The following is a 22,426-nucleotide window of genomic DNA, read 5'->3' on the forward strand; positions in this document are numbered from 1 at the left end:
GGAAATATAGGAATCTGCACACTGGGCTATTCTGTCTTCTCGTCTTCTTTCCAGTGTTGCTTGTTTCTACTTCATTCTGCTTTGCCACTTCTCCACCCTCACAAAAACAAAGTAGCAAACAAAATTAAATGTCCATAACTGATAGGTCAAAGGTAAGGCCTGATAGTTACTGGGCAGACTAGAGCAGTTTATTTTCATCGGCTAAAAATGAAACATCTGTCTTTGGTAGGTAACGTGTAACTATTCATATTTGAGAAACAATCAAATTGATTCTTTATTGATGTAGAAAAACCTCCTTAAACTCAATGAATTTTGTAGATGCATTGTTTCCATTTAGAGACTAAGTGTATAGCTAATATGCTCATATTCAGATTATTTAATATTAACCTATTTGTGCTTTAACAGAAACAAGGTTGTATCCAACATAATACTAGTGGAAAAAGTGCAACAAGTGTAATTCCATTAGTGGTTACTTGTTGTGCTAGTGGTTGTACACGAACCAGCAGAACAACCAGTATAGTCAAAACCTAGTGCAATAAGACTAAACTGAACATGCCTTCTTTAAGGTACCACAACATTCTTTGTTGTTTTAACTCAGGGACGTACGGCAATGAAAAAAAGGTTACAGAACATAAATGTGAGGAAATGTACTTAGGGCTTCTTTGGAATTGGGGATAAGGACTAAGAGGTTAATCCAAATGTTTCATGGAGAAGGTAGATTTTAAACTATGGTTTGGAAGGGAGTAGGTGGCCACTTACACATTGTCAAAAAAGAGGACATGCATCACCCAAAAGGAGGATACCAATTTGCATAATATTTTGCATATGCTAATTTATATATACAAATGCAGACTTAGAAATAATTACTATAATTTAAACAGAAATACAGTACATCTCACCATAGGGGGAAAGACTGTGACTAGGTAAGCTGTGTTCTTGCTCAGCCTGCTGTCAACGTGCTAACTGCTGATGGGCATCTTCAAGGCTCCTGCTTTCCGTTCTTATGGTTCTGTTAGTTTAAACTGGACTTGGTCTTCACAGCTCTTCCAGTAGAGGACACGTTCAAATAGAGGACTGCCCTCTCTAGAGTTGGATACATGGCCACTCAGGGAGTGTTTGTAATGTAGGCATCCTGGGAAGGAGTTTTATCAATGTTCCAGAGTCCTTTACACCACAGTTACAGGGCATCTGATAGTGGCCAACATAATGCTATATTTTCTTCTCAAAAACCCTTTTCTGTTCCTTACTACACCTTTTTACTGGACCAATTTGTACTGGTGATTAAGTGGATAGTGCCGCTCCAGCAGCTCTTAGGACAGGCAGTTCTCTTTAGTAAGGTTCATCCCGAAAACTATTTTGTTCTCTCTCAAGTGTTCAAGGGAGTTTTCAAGCATTCAGCAGGAACACCCAGCACATCCAAATGGCTGAAAAATGCCCCCTCTCCTGCCAGTTCCCCCACAACTAATACCTTAGCTTTGCTAACAAGGAGGAGTGAAGTGGCCTTGAGCACAGCTCATCAGACACAGGAGAGACCTTGCAAGGCCAAACATTAGCACAATTTTCTGTCAGGCAACATGAACTGAATCAGGAGACAGAGAAAACTACAAACCCCAGCATCCCCTGTAGGAAACAACTGTCTTCAGGAAGCATCATTGGCAGCTAGGGAGTACTGCAAGTCCTCTTCTGTGTCTCCTTAAACCACCCTCCTTCAAAAAGGTAAGGATGTTTGGGGAGATGAGGGGAGCTGGCAAAATGAGAGATGGCTAGGGCAAGAACAGAGGGCAAACCCTAGTTGAGCCAGACACAAGAAGTAGTCTGGACTCCGCTTGAAATGGGACAAGGCTTTTGAATGAGGAGAGTTCGAATTCCAACCTTTCCTTTGAATGCCACACCCATCACTATGCCTTCCCGCTTCTCCATCATGTTCCCATTTTTTTTTAAATGGCCTTTTGAACATTACTCCAGTGCAGGGGGTAGGGATGGACCATGCATGGACAACTGGTTTTGGGTCGAGACCACATACTGGTGGCTGCAGAAACCTTTGGGGCTCACATGGGTGGATGGGGAAGCTGATAAAATGTAAAATTAGAGCTTAACCTTCATATGCTCTCAGGATTTAAGGACAAAAGGACATGAGCCTTGCAACTCTTTCCTAGGTGACATTTGCATGTCCTTAGCCCTGTCCCTGTTGATGTAATTTGATTGCTCTGTTCCAAAGCAGATTATGTAGTGCTTGAAAAAAGTATTAATAGGAATGATGAATACAGATATACTAGAACATGGATAAACTATAGTATTTAATAATCATCTTGTCACTTTCCAACTTACTAGCAGCAGTTAACTGTTTGATTAAAGTCCTTTGATAGATAGGCTGAAAATAAAAAAGTGGGTTGGACCCATGGTTTCATGAGTGGATGTCCACGCATGCACAAGGACTCTCCTGTCCCCTTCACCCTACTGCAGCTCCCTGTGCCCTCCAAAAAGCCTCTCCTTTTTGGAAAGCTAGTGACAGGGGCTGGGGGAGATCAGGTTTTTTTTTCTGTGCTACAACACAGGCCTTTCCAAAGGATCCCGTCCTCAGAAGAGGCTTCTAAGGGAGCTGCAGTGGGAAGGAGGCAGGAGGGAAGCCCCATGGTGTAAATGGACTTCCACTTGTGTAATTATGGATCCAACCCATTATGAGCTAATCGTTGCTCTCTCCTTTCTGTATATTAGCATTATTTCAGGGCTGAAAAGAAACACAAGATACATTTCAGAATCAGGCTGGTGTAACTCTCTGTGACATGAGGCAGACTACTATAGCTCATCATGGCCCATTCTGTTCAGCTGGCAAATTGAGTGTGATGGGACTAAAACAAAATTCTGTATCTTATGATTTTCGGAGAAAATCAATTGAGCTTCAGATAATAAAGTTACTTTAGGCTGTTGGACATCACAACTTTAATAGGAGGCTTTGCCTCAGTAATTATTGTATCATATCTTTGGAAGGATCAACTTGCAACTTCATACTCTACAGTGCTAATACTGAGTGGCATTATGTGTAACATTTCACTCTGGTAAGGACAGTCTGCATCCTGCTGGGCTTAAAGGAAGGATTAGAAGCAAAAAGGGAGCATTTGCTTAGAGAGCCAGGAGAGTTAATTACCTAAATAGTTCACACTTGAAGCATTTTGAAAGGTGATGCTTCAAACACTTTTGAACTCCAATTTACACTTCTGGATTTGTTTATTGGAAAATAGAGCAGACAAGAGAGCCATTTTAACATTAAATATGCATTCTGTTAATTTGACTTTTTCAAATCATAGTAAGAAAGGTATTTGAATTCCTATCACTTGTTCCCCTTCATGGATCACTGCCTTGTTGTGGCGAAGGGGCTTGCGTAACTCAGTGAAGCCATAAGCTATGCCGTGCAGGGCCACCCAAGACAGACAGGTCATGGCAGAGAGTTCTGACAAAATGTGGTCCACTGGAGAAGGAAATGGCAACCCAGTCCAGTATTCTTGCCAAGAAAACCCCATGGAACGTATCACAAGGCTAAAAGATATGATGCCGGAAGATGAGCCCCACAGGTCAGAAGGTGTTCAATATACTACTGGGGAAGAGCAGAGGGTATTTCCAAGTAGCGCCAGAAAGAGTGAAGCGGCTGGGCCAAAGCCAAAAGGACACTCAGCTGTGGATGTGTCTGGTGGTGAAAAGAAAATCCGATGCTGTAAAGAACAATATTGTTTAGGAACCTGGAATGTCAGATCAATGAATCAAGGTAAGCTGGAGGTGGTCAAACATGAGATGGCAAGATTGAACATCGACATCTTGGGAATCAGAGAACTCAAATGGACAGGCATGGGCGAATTTAATTCAGGTGACCATCATATCTACTACTGTGGGCAGGAATCCCTTAGAAGAAATGGAGTAGCACTCATAGTCAACAAAAGGGTGGGAAAAGCAGTCCTGGGGTACAATCTTAAAAACGATAGAATTATCTCAGTACGAATCCAAGGCAAACCATTCAACATCACAGTAATTCAGGTCTATGCCCCAACCACTAATGCCGAAGAAGCTGAGGTTGATCGGTTCTATGAAGACCTACAACACCTTCTAGAACTAACACCAAAAAAAGATGTCCTCTTCATCATAGGGGATTGGAATGCTAAAGTAGGAAGTCAAGAAACCACCGGGATAACAGGCAGGCGTGGCCTTGGTGTACAAAATGAAGCAGGACAAAAGCTAATAGAGTTTTGCCAAGAGAACACGCTGATCATAGCAAACACTCTTTTCCAACAGCACAAGAGGCGACTCTACACATGGACATCACCAGATGGTCAATATCGAAATCAGATTGATTATGTCCTTTGCAGCCAAAGATGGAGAAGCTCTATACAGTCAGTCAAAACAAGACCTGGAGCTGACTGTGGCTCAAATCACGAGCTTCTTGTTGCAAAATTTCAGCTTAAATTGAAGAACGTAGGGAAAACCACTAAACCATTCCGGTATGACCTCAATCATATCCCTGATGAATATACAGTGGAGGTGAGGAATAGATTTCAGGGATTAGACCTGATAGACAGAGTGCCTGAGGAACAATGGACGGAGGTCCGTAACATTGTTCAGGAGGCAGCAACTCAATCCATCCCAAAGAAAAAGAAATGCAAGAAAGCCAAGTGGCTGTCTGATGAGGCTTTACAAGTAGCTGAAGAAAGAAGGGAAGTGAAAAGCAAGGGAGAAAGGGGAAGATATACCCAACTGAATGCAGAGTTCCAGAGAATAGCAAGGAGAGACAAGAAGGCCTTCTTCAATGAACACTGCAAAGAAATCGAGGAAAACAACAGAATGGGAAAGACTAGAGATCTCTTCAAGAAAATTGGAGATCTCAAGGGAATGTTTTGTGCAAAGACAGGCATGATAAAGGACCAAGAAGGCAGGGACCTAACAGAAGCAGATGAGATTAAGAAGAGGTGGCAAGAATACACAGAAGAACTATACAGGAAAGATCTGAATGTCCCTGATTGCCATGATAGTGCGGTCACTGAACTTGAGCCGGACATCCTTGAGAGTGAAGTCAAGTGGGCCTTAGGAAGCATTACTAACAACAAAGCTAGCGGAGATGACAGTATTCCAGCTGAGCTATATAAAATCCTAAAAGATGATGCTGTTAAAGTGCTGCATTCAATATGCCAACAAATCTGGAACACTCAACAGTGGCCACAAGACTGGAAAAGGCCAGTTTACATTCCAATTCCAAAGAAGGGCAACGCCAAAGAGTGTTCAAACTACCGCACAATTGCGCTCATTTCACATGCCAGCAAGGTTATGCTCAAAATCCTACAAGCTAGGCTTCAGCAGTATGCGAACCGAGAACTACCGGAAGTACAAGCTGGGTTTCGAAGAGGCAGAGGAACTAGAGCTCAAATCTCCAACATTCGCTGGATCATGGAGAAAGCAAGAGAATTCCAGAAAAACATCTATTTCTGCTTCATTGACTACGCTAAAGCCTTTGATTGTGTGGATCACAACAAACTGTGGCAAATTCTTAAAGTGATGGGAGTACCAGACCACCTTATCTGTCTCCTGAGAAACCTGTACGAGGGTCAGAAAGCAACAGTAAGAACCAGACATGGAACAACCGAGTGGTCTATGCCCCAACCATTTCCAAATTGGTTCAAAATTGGGAAAGGAGTACGACAAGGCTGCATATTGTCACCCTGCTTATTTAACTTATATGCAGAGTACATCATGAGAAACGCTGGGTTGGATGAATCACAGGTCGGAATTAAGATTGCCGGGAGAATTATCAACAACCTCCGATATGCAGACGATACCACCCTAATGGCAGAAAGTGAAGAGGATCTCAAGAGCCTCTTGTTGAGGGTGAAAGAGGAGAGTGCAAAAGCTGGTTTGAAACTCAACATTAAAAAAACGAAGATCATGGCATCTGGCCCCATCACTTCCTGGCGTATAGAAGGGGAAGAAATGGAAGCAGTGACAGATTTTACTTTCTTGGGCTCCAAGATCACCGCAGACGGTGACTGTAGCCATGAAATTAAAAGATGCTTGCTCCTTGGGAGGAAAGCTATAGCAAACCTAGACAGCATAGTAAGAAGCAGAGACATCACCTCGCCGACAAAGGTCCGTCTAATCAAAGCTATGGTTTTCCCAGTAGTAATGTATGGCTGTGAGAGCTGGACTATAAGGAAGGCTGAGTGCCGAAGAACTGATGCTTTTGAACTGTGGTGCTGGAGAAGACTCTTACGAGTTCCCTGGACTGCAAGGAGGTCAAATCAGTCCATCCTAAAGGAAATCAACCCTGACTACTCATTGGAAGGACAGATACTGAAGCTGAAGCTCAAATATTTTGGCCACCTAATGCGAAGAGAAAACTCTCTGGAAAAGACCCTGATGCTGGGAAAGACTGAAGGCAAAAGGAGAAGGGGACAGAGGATGAGATGGCTAGATATCATCACCGATGCAATGAATATGAACTTGAGCACACTCCGGGAGAGAGCGCAGGACAGGAGGGCCTGGTGTGCTATGGTCCATGGGGTCACGAAGAGTCGGACACGACTGAACGACTGAACAACATCGCTTGTGAAAATGCTCTTAGATTAGTCGTTGATCTCAGTTCAGTGCTGGTTGAAAAACCTGTCTGTGCTTGATTAAATCTATTACTTTTTAAAATCTAGTTCGAAACAAAGCAAACTTAGGATTCATCCACTCTTAATTTGGATGAACCTGCTGCACTGTTTAATAATTCTTAAAATATCTGAATAAAATATTTAACTTTATTAGTTTTAAATTACTTTTGTTATATTGCTGTTTTAAAACATATTGTGTGGTGCCCTTAGGAGTTCTTTTAAATAAAAAAGCAAGACAAAAATATGTTAAAAATAAATTAACATTTGTGCATAAAACTATTCTCAATTTAACAATAAGGAAATTCTTTAATGTAATATAATATAGAAAAGCAGTTTATAAATAATCTATTTGGTTGCCTTCTTGAGTAACTTCATATTTATGATAGTATTTTATTTCCCTCCCCCCCCTTACCTCCCCCACCCCGTTTCCAAGACCTGGAAGGGTTTGATTCTGTAGTACCAGTTGCTGAGAAGCTGAGCCATCCAACAACTACCAGACCAAAAGCTACCGGCAGAAGACCTCCTTCACAGTCATTCACATCTGTAAGTACACTCTAAGAGCTATATATTTTCTTTATCTCCCTTATTAATCCAGTAATTCATATTGATCCAGTTTTCTGTTTTCCGTAACTACCCTTTGTAGTTAAGAGATATTCACCCCAAAGCTCAGAAGGTCCCAACTAGGTCGGAAACAATATTTTCATTTCAGTGCATCAGCAGACTTAACAGTTACTATCTGGGATGTAGATTTAGCAGAAAGTAGAGGCTGTCTTATGAAAACTGCTGTAGGTTCGTTTTTTGTTCGTTTCTTTTTTAGAAAGACAAATAAAGGAAGTCAAGTGCTGCTAAAGGAAATTGCTAGAACACAAGAAGTTATTTCTGCTAACCTTTATAAGCAGTTTCTAACTGTAGGAAAATATTATGAGATAGAAAAATAAATCAGCCTGTTAAGACGAATGTTGGATCCAAAGGTGCCACTCCACAGTGGGAGGCATCTTCTGCAAGAAGGACGGTTTTTAGATCTCACCATAGAGAACTGCATGGAAGAAGCTTTTCTGTTTGTGCAAGTCCTTGCACAAGCAGAAGCATGAACTGGCAGTACCAGTTCAATAGCAGTGTGTGTACGTATGTATGTATCTCGCTGCAAGCAGTGATATGGACAGAACTAGCAACTATTTTCCTTCTACTAACCATTCTTTGGCTCTAATGTTTGAAATAACAACAAAGCTAATCTTGTGCCAGCAAATCAGCTAACAAAGAGGCACAAAAACGAAAATGGTAGGGATGTTCCAAGAAATCGGATAGGAGCATTCACGCAAGCAAGCCTTGCAAATACGTGTGAGTCAAGCAGTGCCCTACCTGACTTGAAGATTGAGCACATGCCCCTGCCTCCCAGGCGTGTCTGCAGGGGGGTGAAGGTGGTAGGCTCCCTGGTGAATAGTCCATTCCCACCAGGCAGGGGACTGTGACTGCAATGACCAACATCTCCAGACAGTAAATGGCATGTCAATTTATGATGGGAAATTGTTGCAAGGGTGTTATAAGTAATGTGAATCACTTCAATTTCCCACTGTGAATGCTGGGAATTGAACTGGAAACTCTACCAGGAGCATCAACTGCCTTCCCACCACCAGAGATACATTATAAGGCCTTTGGGGTGCATGGGCAGGAGGAGAAGGTGGCAGTGGACAGTTTGAGCACCTGCCAAATGTGTTGCATGTGTTCACAGGAAGCACACAGAAAAAACTGAGTTCCTTTCAGGGTAAGCACAGGGATGCCAGGGCATACTAGAAAATGTTCTGCCCTAAGGGAAGTTCCCTAGTTCAGTTGTTGAGCACATGCTTTGCCCTCTGCCACCTGCTATCCCATCCTCCTTCCCCAATGAGAGGCTTCCTCCCACCCCCAGGCAGAGGGAAATGGTAGCAGATAGTGGAGTGTGAGCAGAATTGCGGGGGGTGGGGGTGCTTTGTAATTCAGCAGCCCTACTGTCCATTTTGCCCTGTCCCTAGTTAAAATGCGTGTGGATTGTGGCCCATAGCAGGTTATTGTTATAAACCTTGAGTCTTAGTGATTAGATGTATTTGTGTTTTAAACTTTATTGAATAAGTGTTTTGATTTTAAATATTCTTGTGTTTCCACAGTCTTCACTTTCAAGTCCTGACTTTTTCGATTCACCAAGTCCTGAAGATGAAAAGGAAGAGCACACTTCCCTTCCACAAAAAGTAGCTGAGCCGTTAAAGAAAGCAAAGACTGTTACAATATCACTAGTAAGTTATATAGGCTATTTGTAGCACTAGCGTGGGGTGATATCCATGGTCCCTAATGTAGTAATACTGCCACTGTGGTGGGGCACAAGTATGTACAACATAAAATTAAGCAGTCAACACACGATCTAGTTCCTATAGTCTTTCCATCTCAGAGTTGAGACACATGATCACCTGATTTCTACAATCATCATACCTCCCTCAAAGAAAATGAAAGGAAAAATCAAAATGACATGTACACATTGATCACACATAATTGTCTAAGAAATGCACATAATACTAAGCCCAACTCCATGCTCCACCGTGTATAGTATATTGCTAGGAAGTAAGACGCAGAGAATTTCATATCTAAGCAAGGATTTGAACTGGGTTTCCCATTTTTCAAACTCAGTTTTCTGCGTGCTATGCCTTTTCTATATAAAGTCAACCCTATATAGCAAACAAAATTCTCTCTTCCAAAATGCCTGTGAACAGAGTTGTTCTGCTTGTGCAGACATACATCCTTTCTTGTTTCAGTCTTTTAAAATGCAATCCTATACATGTGTACTCATAAATAAGTTCTTTTGAGGTCAGTGGGGCTAAGTGGGTATAGGATTGCAATGTAAGACATTAACCTTTTTTGGGATGGTGGGCACATTTGTAATTTTGAGAGTGTTGTGGGAGATGCGCATTCACAAGATGACTGCCATACTAGGCACGGCCAATCACATTTTACAGAAGGCAGACTGGTGAGGCTAAAAGATAAGTCAAAGATAAGTGAGGCTAAAAGATAAGCCAAGAACTCAAGTACGAGAGAGGTGGATACTGAGTTCCGAAACACAAAATCTCTCCTTTGAACCCACAGCTTTTTGCTCCAGCAGACCACCCATTTCACAGAAGGGCAAGCCAATTAATGTATGGAAATCACTGTTAAAGTTAAGTTATTCTATCACATTTATTTCCCAAATTAATAGGACAGTCGCCCCCAAATCACACACTAGACCAACACACTCCACACTGTATCTCCATCTCTGTCTTCTTTAAAGTTCACCTCCCAAAATGCACACTCTCCCTCTGGATCACGCTAAATGTTCTCTCTGACTTTATCTGTTACGCATATGCACACCACATGCACACATCCCTCCCTTCTCCTCAAACCCTCCAGCCTCCCTCCAGTCACCCCAATATCCTCCATAGCCCTCCTAAGGTTGCCCCTCAGCCTTTAAAGTTATTTAACTTAAAAGGCAGCAACATGGGTGCTTTTTTGGCCGGGGGGCGGGAGAGTTTTAGCCACTGGCTGGACATACTGCAAAGCATATGGCCTGTAGCCTGCCACCCAGGTGGGGACCCAAGGCATTCTGAAGAAGGGAAATGAAGATGGTGGGTGGGTCCATGCCACGTGTTTCACTTGAGCAAGCCCAACTTCCCAAGAATTAAATTTAAAAGAAAAATAAATGCAGAAGGACAGAAGCACCTTATTGGGGATCCCAGGATTATATGTTAGTGCAACTTTCCCCAATGGTGCTCTCCATTGGCTATGCTGACTGGGAATTATGGGAATTGCAGTCCAACACATCTGGGAGGCACCAAGTTGCGAAAGGCTGTGTTACAGACACATTTAGCAACGAAACTTTACAGTTTCCTCCTTTTCCTTTAGAAATTTCATTTCCTTCAATATCTTTACATTCTTTAGTCTCTAGCACAAGTATATAATAGGAACAGACTGTTTTCCATGTCCAGGTCAGACTATTTGTCCATCTCTAGGGTCTCAAGCTTTTACATCACCAGAAGTCTTTAACATCACCAGTTACCCAATAACTGTTAGAAGTTATTGACTAGTTATATCTGATTACTTGCATCTGATATTTTAAAAAACCGCCAAGAGCTGTTACTTAATTTTGTTGTCTTTTATATTGCAGCAATAATATCTTCTCTCTTTTTTTCCTTTGGTGCCATGCCACCTTTGGCATATTTTTTGTTGATATCTTTTCCCCCACTGACCCAGCTTTAGGTGACATTCTTTCTGGTCAGTAATAGCAATTCAGAATGAAGTCTGCCAAGCAGTGACAACCCATGGCAGACACAAGTCAGCTTGATGTTAAGATCATTTTGGAAAGATGTATTTGAGTAGCTGTATAAAATTGTGCTGTATATTCCATGGCCAAGTATATGAAACATCTGGATGGAATTCCTTCAACATAGCTTCTGGGCAGAGACAAAAAAACATAACTAAGAAACTGGAGCTTTTTTTATTGTTGGTATCCTAATACTTACATGTGGTTTTGCTGTCATTTTTTGCATAGGTATCTGATAACAAAACTGCATTGCCTGCCAAGCCAGGGGGCTTAACAAGTGGAAGTAATCTTCCATCTTCATTATCATCCTCATCTGCACTTCATCCAGTTTCAGCAGGAACAACAGGACACAGGTCAAATTCCCCTTCTTTGTTCAGTACTGAAGGAAAGCCAAAGACTGATCACTCCAGCCAAGGTGAAGCAGCTTTGGAAGAGCTAAGAACACAAGTTAAGGAGCTACGAACTATCATTGAAACAATGAAAGACCAGCAGAAGTGAGTGTTTGCTAATCCTTCTAGTATTACTGTAGACTACCTCTTCCCACATATTACCTAGATAGGCAACCATAGTGGGTCAGGGGCAGTTGTCCCACACCCAGCTCCCTACGCTGCCCCCAAATTCATAGTTTATCTCTTCTCTTCTGTCCCTAGTCTTACTCACTGCTGTCCACTGCCCATTCGCTCTTCTACTCATTTTGTCATCATCCTCCACAGGGCAGCGCAAGACATCTCTCAGGCATCCAGGAAGGTTGGTGGAATGGACTAAACTACCTGGATGCCATGAATGGTCATAGTCCATCCTCTCAGGGACGGACTTTAGCTGAAAGGATTAAGGAAAGAAATGTGCAGTAAGGAGACCGCCCTGACCCTATGCTAGATTAATTTTTAAATCTCTGGCTGCATGTATACAGAAAAAACTTGTGAGGAAAGAAGCAAATGGGCAGGGCCTATTTTCTGAAAGCTGAGAGAGCACACTGGAGCAGCTGAGGCCGCAGCAGCAGCATGGAGGTGAAGGAAGACTGGTGCCAAGCATCTGTTTCTTCTGTAGGTAGCAGCAGCAATAGCAGGCTGAGTAGAGTCAGAGTGACTGAGTGTGTGTGTAATTTGTGTTTGTGAAGTAAGTGTGTGTGGGGGGGGGGCAGCCTGCTTGCATGGCAGCCAGTTAAAAACCTTCCAGACCTTCAGTAGACAGTAGCAATATCCAGGAGTAGGTAGGTTTTTTGATAATTTTTAAAGAGTTGGGTGCCACTCTAGGCTCTGTAAATTAATGTTTGAGGCTTATGTACTACTCTAGGTTCTGTATGGCTTTTTTAAGGCTTGTATTGGTCTCTGGTCTAATTTTTTTCAATCTTTCCCAGAAGCCTTGGCTTTGCACTCCCGATCTTTATGTCAGTGTGCATCCCTCAGTTTGCCTTTCCTGTCCAATGGAGATGTGGAGAATTGTTGTGGTGTGTCTCTGCCTGCTGTGAATTCAAACGACTGCTTTTCTGTGTTCTGAGGATAACCCAGCCCACCCCAACACACTGTTTTTCAGCCATGATCTTGCAGCTCACGTACTTCAGTTTACCTTTGATGTGCTATGGGCGATGGATTTCTGGCTGCTGTGAATTCAAAAGACTATAGTTGGCTCTGCCTCTGGTGACCTGCTCTCTGTCCCAACAGCCCCCGTGGGCACCATCCACCACTGCATGTAGTCTGTGTCTGTTTCTGTCCATTATTTTTTTATGTGTTTGTATGTCCCTTATCTTTTTCATTCAGTTTTATGAAAAGGTTAGGGGAAAATGGAAGTGTAGGAAAACATTCTAGCTTTACAAGTGGGGCACCACAACAAAACACTGCAGTGTATCTCTAGCGTGCGTATGCTACCTAAGCCTGTGACTAAGAGGGATTAAAAAAAACAAAATTTAGCTTCAGAGACAGGAGTTCCTGCTATAACTTGGGTCTTACATCATGTGCAAAAATAAGATTTAGTTTTTCAAGATTTAAAAGCACAACCAGTGTGCATGAAAGTCAATGGAACATGAGAGTTCTGCATGCAATTGAGCGTGTGATTTGATCTGGGAGGAGGTCTGAGGGGGCAATTTAAGTAGACTGACCTTAGCAGCAGTCTGAGAAGTATAAGGGATTTTTCACTGAGAATCCAAACCAGCCTCATGTCTGACCTGCAATATTAACAGTGGACTACATTGCAAGACTTCTGTAACCTATTCTCTTTCAGCACAGCCCTCCAACCTACAGTGGAGGTATAACAGTGAACTACACTGCAGGGTTGTTGTATACTATTCTCTCTCATACCAGCTGGTAATGTGAGGATAAATACAATAGGGATATAGTATATCTGGACAGCACTACATAGTTTTTGTATGGCCCGTTTGTCTGGCACACATGAAAGGGCTTTCTCCTGTATTGATCCCAAACTATGGAATATGCTCCCTCAAGAGCTACAATTGGTCCCAACTCTCTTGGCCTTTAGAAAGGATGTAAAGATGTACCTTTTCCATTTAGCCTTTTACATTGTATGGTTAATGTTTTAATGTTTTTACCACTTTTAATGTTCTTGTTTTTATTGTTATACAGTTTTATTATTTTAAGATGTTGTTCACTGCCTTGATGGCTTTTTTAGCAGATGAGGTGGTATATAAATGACAATAAATACATCACTCAGAGTTTGATCTGCAATATTAAGTGTGAACTACACTGCAGGGCTATCATAAGCTTCTCTCTTCCAGCTACAGGCCCTTGCAACCTGCAATATTGACAATGAACTGCAGTTACTTTGTAATTTGCATTAGCAGGGTTATTAAAAAAATATTTTATGCTAAATAAGAACTGAGTTAGAAAGAACAGTGGCTCTTCTCTCTGCTGCTCCCCTTTTAAGTTTTTTGGGGGTGGGGTGTTCAGTCGCAACTACATTAAAATCTTTGATTTCCCATTTGATTTCTATGGACAGCTCTGATTTTTTTCCCAGCATGAACCAGCAAATCAATATGAACACAAAATCATGCGGTGGTTCTCTCTCTATCCTTTTTACATCTATGTGTCTCTTCCTCCCTTCTCCCTTTGCAGCCACTCCATTCCATTCCACTCCGTTCCATCAGGTTTTCTGTTTTCCCCCCAACAGCAAGTCCCATGCCCACTGAGTGTGCTAAGCCTTCATTGGGCTGTGTTGCGGGGTCCCCACCAGATACTTTCCTAAATATGTGTTGTTCTTTTGCAAACCTCAGGTTTCCCCAGATCTGCCAATACCTCCCTGTTATATGTGGGTGCTGCCATATTGGCTACATAAGTTAAAGGCTCTTGAAGAGCTGAATCAGTTTTAGAATATAAGATTGCTGTGGGACACCATTGCACAGCTGCTTAAAATAAAATAAGGGTGCAATTCTATGCAAGTTTAGACAGAAAGAAGTCCTGCAACTCCCAGCATGGCTGGCTGTAGCATGCTTGGAATTGTAGGACTTTTATCTGTCTAAACATGCATAAAATTGTACCCTAAAATGTGACTTTGCCATGTACTCATGTTTACCTGAAGGATTACTGTCTATTCTTCCACAAACTGAAACATGGGCACCATTGCTACTTAGGTTTCATAATGAGACAATTTCTCAACAAGCTGCTACTTCAAGTGCAGTAATTTACTCTCAAGGACTGACACAGGATTTTTTAATTCTTCTGTTATTATTCTTAACTATTTTAAAGGATTTTTATGATGCTTATAATCTCTCTTTTCAAGTATGGTTTTTAAAATAAATTTTTCCAAAACTGAAAATAGTCAACATTTCCATTGTTTCAAGGAGCAAAGATAAGGTATGTTCCACATATGGCCAAAACCAGGCAGAAAGACATGTTACATTATAGAAAAAGGGGTTGAGGAGCACTGTAGGAGTCAAGCCAACATCTGTGGAGCTTTCTGCACACATCCCTAGCTAAGCAATTTTCTGCTTCTCCTATTAGCTTCAGCTACTTAATCAAATCACATTCTAGCAATATGTTATTACTGATTTATTCTCGACATAAATGGGCAAATAAAAACAAACAAACTGAGCTGACCTTTTGCTTTCATTCTAGAGCTTCTGGACCTTCCTTCCTGGCCATTGTCATCCATCATGCCATGCCTACCCCCCATCCCACCAGATAAAGGTTCTCCAGACAATCTAGAGATTCTCTGTAGAGTGTTCCAATGCAGGACCAGGAAATGCAGTTGGAACAAGAAATCTGGAGAACCTACTAAATGTACAGACACACTTGGATACATGCATGGCACTCTTTAAAGCAGAAGAGGGCAGCTTCCCCCCACCATTCATTTAAAAATGGGGCGAGGGGGTTGCATCAGTAGTGGCTATGGAGCATGTTAAGGGTCAAAATTACCTTACTTGCAAGTTGACTTTGACCCTTTTCATGTTTCATAGCCCCAAAGGGTCAAAATTAGCTCACAAACAAGCTGATTTAGACCCATTAACACTCTATAGCCACTACGGATGCCATTTTAATTATTTTTGTAATTTATGTTGGCACCCACGGTGTGGAGGTGGAATCTGGGGGGAGAAAATGGCCCCCGAAGTTCCCAAAGTTGCCCACTCCTTTAATTTAAAACATAATTGCCTTCTTAAAACAGCAAAAATTGTGACATACGTTTAGGACAAAACTAGATGACCTGGGAGGACTTTATTTATTTATTTATTTATTTATTGCATTTATACCCCACCTTGTTTCCTCTTGCAAGGAACCCAAGGCAGCTTACATTATCCTCCTCTCCATTTTATCCTCACAACAACAACCCTGTGAGGTGGGTTGGGCTGAGAGTGTGTGACTGGCCCAAAGTCACCCAGTGAGCTTCCATGGCCGAGTGGGGACTAGAACCCGGATCTCCCAGCTCCTAGTCCAACACTCTTGCCACTACACCACACTGGCTCTCACACATTAGTGAACTGATCTCCCACAACTTATTTTTTTAATGGTAAATGCAGCCACCGTGTGTGTTTGTGTCTGTGTGTGTGTGTGTAAGAGAGACAGACAGACAGACAGACTTGGATCTGGATCATGGTGTTATGGGAGAGGGGTTTAACTCTTCCATGCTGTTTTCCCCATCCTTTCCCAGGTTCTACTATTTGCCTCACAGAGGTAAACAATAAACTTACAGAACTCATATAGGACCTATATGTTGTCTCCTTCACATCCCTTATGGGGCAAATAGCAGCTGTCTGGAGGGAAATGTGTCAACCACCCCTCCCATACCCCTGGTTGGAATTGGGAACCCTCACTGCTGCTTTTGCTCTTTTAAAAATTGCAGGAGATGCAATCACACACCTCCTCATCTAGTTTTGTTTAAGATAATGTTTGATTGCAATGCTACCAAACTCATGGAAATAGTAAACTTCTAGTAGAAACTATTCAATAATAGTTGAACTAACAGTGTGTGTAACATGATAATACAGTCATTTCTGTTTTATTCTTCTCTAGGAAAGAGATTAAACAATTGCTGTCTGAATTAGATGAAGAAAAAAAGATCCGACTACGATTACAGGTATTGTCCTTTTCTACAGCACAATGGTGCTTATTTCCAGTGGGGCAGCAAAAGCAAACTCTGTCTTATGATTTAAGTGAGTTTAAAAAGTGAAACTGCACATGCTCATAGTATTTCTTTTTTAAAATCAGCCTTGGCAAACAGTTTTGTTTGGATGGTTTGTCTAACAGATAAGGAACACAGAAGCAGTTGTAAAACATAGAATGACGGTATGGGGATGAGGAGAGAAATGTTAGTTGTGTGCTTCGCTACTGAAATAATACATATCTAAGGAAGTATTATTTGATATCCCCATGATATCCTGATGAGCACACTAGCTCAAAGTGGGCTAGATGAAACAACAATCAGGTGGAACCACAGTTGGCAACAGAATCGGACTCAAAGAGTGCTTATCAATGGGATCTTCTTAAACTGGGGAGAGGTAACGAGTGGGGTACTGCAGGGCTCAGTCCTGGGCCCAGTGCTCTTCAACATTTTTATTAAGGACTTGGAGGAGGAGGTGCAGGGAATGCTGATCAGATTTGCAGATGACACAAAATCGGGCGGGATAGCTAATACTTTGGAACACAGAAACAAAATTCAAAGTGATCTGGATAGACTGGAGTGCTGGGCAGAAAACAACAGAATGACATTTTTAGGGATAAATGCCAAGTTCTGCACCTAGGAAAAAGAAACCAAATGCACAGTTACAAGATGGGGGATACTTGGCTCAACAACACTACAAACGAGACGGATCTTGGAATTGTTGTAGATCACAAGCTAAATATGAGCCAACAATGTGATGTGGCTGCAAAAAAGGCCAATGCTCTTTTGGGCTGCATTAATAGAAGCATAGCTTCCAAATCCCGGGAAGTACTAGTTCCCCTCTACTCAGCACTGGTTAGGCCTCATCTGGAGTACTGCGTCCACCACACTTTAAGAAGGATGCAGACAAACTGGAGAGGGTTCAGAGGAGGGCAACAAAGATGATCAGGGGACTGGAAACAAAGCCCTATGAAGAGAGACTGAATGAACTGGGCATGTTTAGCCTTGAGAAGAGAAGACTGAGGGGAGATAGGATAGCGCTCTTCAAGTACTTGAAAGGTTGTCACAGAGAGGAAGGCTAGGATCTCTTCTTGATCATCCCAAAATGCAGGACACGGAATAATGGGCTCAAGTTACAGGAAGCCCAATTCTGGCTAAACATCAGGAAAAACTTCTTGACTGTTAGAGCAATACAACAATGGAACCAATGACCTAGGGAGGTAGTGGGCTCTCCCACACTGGAGGCATTCAAGATGAGGCTGGACAGCCATCTGTCAGGGATGCTCTGACTTGGATTCCTGCATTGAGCAGGGAGTTGGACTCAATGGTCTTGTAGGCCCCTTCCGACCATACTATTCTATGATTCTATGAGGTCTCATTAGACCATTAAGTCTAGGGTACACAGGCAACTAGTAGCTTTGGGGGGCAATTTATATCAAGAAAACAGAGCAAGGAAGAAGGTTTAAAAAATTTTTTTTATTTCATTTCATTTCTATACCACCCAATAGCCAAAGCTCTCTGGGCAGTTCACAGAAATTAAAACCACAGCGCGCAGGATAAAATGACATAAAATAGGAAAGCTTAAAACCACAATATAACAGCACAACCAGAATAAAATCTAGTAGCAATGCAGGGATTTAAAATACAGATTTAAAACACCAGAGCTAAAAGACCAGGAAGCTAAAATGCTGGAATACTGGGAGAATAAAAAGGTCTTCACCTGGTGCCAGAAGGAGTACAGTATAAGTGCCAGGTGAATCTCTCTAGGGAGCTCATTCCACAGCCAGGGTGCCACAGCAGAAAAGGCCCTCTTCCTGGTAGCCACCCACCTCACTTCCTTTGGCAGGAGCTCCCAGAAAAAGACTGCTGAGGATGATCTTGGGGCCCGGGCAGGCACATATGGGAGGAGGCGATCTTTCAGATAACCTGGCCCCAAGCATCCTTCTGTGCCTCAGCCCCAAGTCCATCTCCCTTCCCCCACCCCACTGGGGGGCGGGGGGCACAGCTACTTTGAGATTCTCATCATAGCTGTCCCATGTTGGCTTTGACACTTAGAATCTCCTTCCTAAAACCATTACGTTCCAAAGTTCTATTAACTCAGAGCCAGTCTCAAAGGAGCAGAATAATCCTTCTTGATTCCCATTTCTAAAGTTAAGTCTGGTTGGAGTTGCAGATTCCTTTGTGATGAGTTCTGAAATTCCTCACTTTAAATGTTTCATAGCAGTAGAGATACATGTGCTTCTGAAAGCCCCACTTCTTTTCAGTGTCTCCATGGGTATGGTGTTACAGGAGAGACTTTTCTGGACAAGGTCCTAAGGATGGCTTTTTAGTGGCAGTCAAGAGACTGGTGGTGCTTCCAGACAGAGGGCTCCTAGTCCTACCAGTCAAAAGTCATTCCGCAGCTATTCCATCTTTCCCCCTTGAATGGATTTTCTATAGTAAGAAAAAAAAAAGAGAAGAAGAGGTGTGAAAACACAAGAGGGTTACAAACGGAAGATGTCATCATCTGGACCCCTGTAAATTTCCATGAATGAAGCACAGTGATTGTACAATAAAAGCCTTTTCTGGAAGCACCCTAGATTAGGAGAAAATAATATTGCCATGGATTTGAGAGACCTGCATTCCTGCTGATTCATGGTCTTCCTTCAGCCTTTCACTGTCTTCACTAGTGTTAATCTTTTATAAAAAAACTTGAAAGTAGTTGTCTACCTCATATTATTGTTGTGAAACAAACAGGAAAGAAAACAAAGCTTTGCTTGGTAAAGTGTTTTCTTAATAAATAAATCACTTTCTGTAATCGTTGTTGCAGTGATGTGTTAAAAGAAAAAGGAATGACTTTATGGCTCTTTTCTCAGTCAGACAGTAAAGTTTATTTGCTAAACAAAGCCATTGGTCATCACAAACATACAACACAATCAGATTAAAATACATATTTTCAGATGAATTATCTCCAGCACATTGCACTCCATTTTGTATAATAAAGTTGTATCTAATCCCTTGGGCTGAAAGAGCAAACATAGCGACCTTATATGTAATATGTTTGTCCCTATCACCCAATAGGTAACAAATCTTCTCCCTGCTGTTCAGAAAAGGAACTCTGTCAAGAACCTCTTTCAATACAGATAACAATACATAAGGACATTGTGTTCCACCTCTTTCTGGTCACATTAACTGCCATTAACTTGGATGGCAGTTAAAAGTATGGCATTTAGTGGGCAGTTTCTGGGAAGACATTCTGCGACACATTATTTGATGACTGAATGGGAACTCCCAGGGAGTGTCTTGTCTGTGTTGACTTATGAAGGGAACTGTGGGTGGACAGACTTCTACTGAGCATACGATTTTAAATCCATGCCTCTGCTGTTGAGCACATTGGTGAGCTTTTGTTCTGCCAGGTGCAAATGCCTACAGCTGAGCTGGTGCTTTGGTTGTGTTTGAAATTAAAGAGCCATGTCCAGCTCTCTGAACCAGAGGTGGGCAGAAAGTAGATCTCCAGATGTTTTGAACTCCCAGCATTCCTGACCTTTGGCTTTTTGGGAGTTGACATCCAAATCATCTGGAGGATCTACCTCCTGCCCACAACTGCTCTAAAACGAGGAGAGTCACCTAAACTGTTAGGCCTTTATAGAGAAAAGAAACCCTCTCACCTGATAAAATCTTGAGTTTTTAGGGTGGCTTGTGCATCAGTAGAGGATGCATTAGTCATTAGCTTCTTCCGAAAAAGTGACCCCCTTGGGGAGCAATGCACGAGCTAGACATGATCCAGCTTGGTATTGCACAGGCAGCCACTTCAGATGTTACAATGGAACTGTGAAGATGATGAATGACTTGTACATTCTCTCAGCACTTCCTTCTAACACACAGGTGGTGACAACAGGAATATCTGGTGAACTGGGAATAGGACTCTAAAGAACTCCTCACCACACTCATTATCTCCCCACCCCCAGTACTCCCTGTTTACTGCTGCCACCTTCCAGGGCAGCAGAGCCAGGAGCCATCCAACACTTGTTTTTTGCCATTGACAGCACCAGTTATTCCCAATCCATTGTTGTGAGGGCAATATCATCCACCTATAAATCTTACTTTTTATTGTGAATCACTTTGAGAACCATTATATGTGAAAAGCAGTATACAAATATTGTGATATAAATAATGAAATAAACACCCAAAGCTAGTCTTAGTTTTGTGACCACATACCATGGAGAGTATTTGCTAATAAGAAGAGTTTCATTATGGTCACACACAACCAAAGTAGAGACATATATGATGGAGGAAATGGGGAACACTGGCGTCTCCATTTATCATAAGTTACTTCGTTGGCGGAGAGACAGCTTACCATTTCCATCTGGTACTTTTGTGTGTGGGATTGGGCCCTTACGGGGAAACTCCAAAAGACTGGCCAAACAAGGCAAACTTTCAAATGGTATCTCCTCATTGATTCCGTTGATTACAAAACTGATGCTCTACAACTGCCTGTAAAGTGCATATTTTGGTCTGCTGAATAGCTGATACTGCTGTTCTTGTGGCTTCCCTTTCAACTTTTGTCTAATTGAGGTGTCAGCAACTTCAGAGGTCCCAGGGGCCATTTTTTGTCCCCCCAGCTCCCCCCGGAGCTGCCAAAAATGCCACCACAACATTGCTGCCAAATTTGTATTAAGGAAAAATGGCACTCCTGGAAGACTCAGAAGAGCACAATTTACTATTAAAGCAAGGTGCACACTCATCATGAATCTTGCTTTAAAGGGGAAATGCAGCTTTTTTGCCAAAATATGGTGGCAGTGCGCGGGGGCAGAGGGAACTGCAAAACAGGCCGCAGGCGAATATGGCCATGCATTGCCTACTTCTGCATTAATTTGTGCTCTCCTCGATGTATGAAACCTTTGGGGAGATGTTTGTTTCATCTGTGGATTTTTTAAATGTATTTTTCTCATGTTTATGTTTAAAAAATACATATCCGAAGTTTAAAGCGACAAAGATCTGTATTGTTGGATCAGACCAAGAAAGCCAATGGTGTGCTTCTGGAAATTCACAAGTGTGTATCAAGGTTTATAGGCTTCCTCTGTACTTTGTACCCAACCTCTGATAGTGAGGGACACTGCCTGTGAACAAGGACGTTTCATTTAGGCATCATGACTAAAGCCTATTGATATGTCTAATTTTCATGAATTTTTCTTTTAAAAAGGACATCCAACCTAGTAGTCATCACCACATCTTGCAGTAGTGAATGCATATGATATAATACGTAATTAACTGATAGAATATTTATTTTGGTTTTATCCCAAACCTTCTGCCAATCAATTCCTTTGGATAATCCAGATAATACTAAACATTTCTGTTTCTCTGCTCCTTCTACATCATTCATTATTTTATAAACCTTTGCCATCTCCCCCAGTGCTATAAGGCGCAGATAGATAGATAGATAGATAGATAGATAGCCTTTTAACCTCACTATTCAACCAAAACAGACTCCAAGAGGTAGCTACAAAGACCTGTGCTTGTTTTCGGTTTACGGTCTAAAAAGGGAAAGGGATTAGGAGAGGGGAGGAACAAAGCAAACTTTGGCACTAATTCTTATTTACGAAGTTCGTATAGGTGTTCTTGCTGGCAGGGAGGGGTAAAGCAAGCTCCCTCCTGCTGCTACTGCTTCTCTGACAGATGGATGGGGCCTTGCTGTGATGTTCTTCCTGGGAGGCAGAGGTGCAACCTCCCAGTGGCCCTTGATCCTCTGACTGATAGATGGGGCCTTGCTGTGATGTTCTTCCTGGGAGGCAGAGGTGCAACCTCCCAGTGGCCCTTGGTCCTCTGGCTGATGGATGGGGCCTTGCTGTGATGTTCTTCCTGGGAGGCAGAGGTGCAACCTCCCAGTGGCCCTTAGTCTCTGGCTGATGGATGGGGCCTTGCTGTGATGTTCTTCCCGGGAGGCAGAGGAGCAACC

The 22,426-nt window shown here is 42.2% G+C and overlaps 1 protein-coding gene across 10 annotated transcripts in view; it reads left to right on the top strand.

Moving 5' to 3' along the window:
* The window catches only part of SH3KBP1 (SH3 domain containing kinase binding protein 1), a 244,810-nt gene that overhangs the window by 216,662 nt on the left and 5,722 nt on the right, over positions 1-22,426 (top strand). For all 10 annotated transcript variants that reach the window (XM_084844051.1, XM_084844056.1, XM_084844061.1 and 7 more), the window contains 4 exons: positions 7,063-7,172; positions 8,771-8,896; positions 11,176-11,441; positions 16,404-16,467. In XM_084844051.1, the coding sequence (XP_084700177.1) occupies positions 7,063-7,172; positions 8,771-8,896; positions 11,176-11,441; positions 16,404-16,467 (566 nt within the window). The remainder of the gene's footprint in view (positions 1-7,062; positions 7,173-8,770; positions 8,897-11,175; positions 11,442-16,403; positions 16,468-22,426) is intronic.

The sequence above is a fragment of the Heloderma suspectum genome, chromosome 3 (assembly GCF_057233095.1).
Source record: "Heloderma suspectum isolate Gila_16-S chromosome 3, 16-S_ref, whole genome shotgun sequence".
Lineage (NCBI taxonomy): Eukaryota > Metazoa > Chordata > Lepidosauria > Squamata > Helodermatidae > Heloderma > Heloderma suspectum.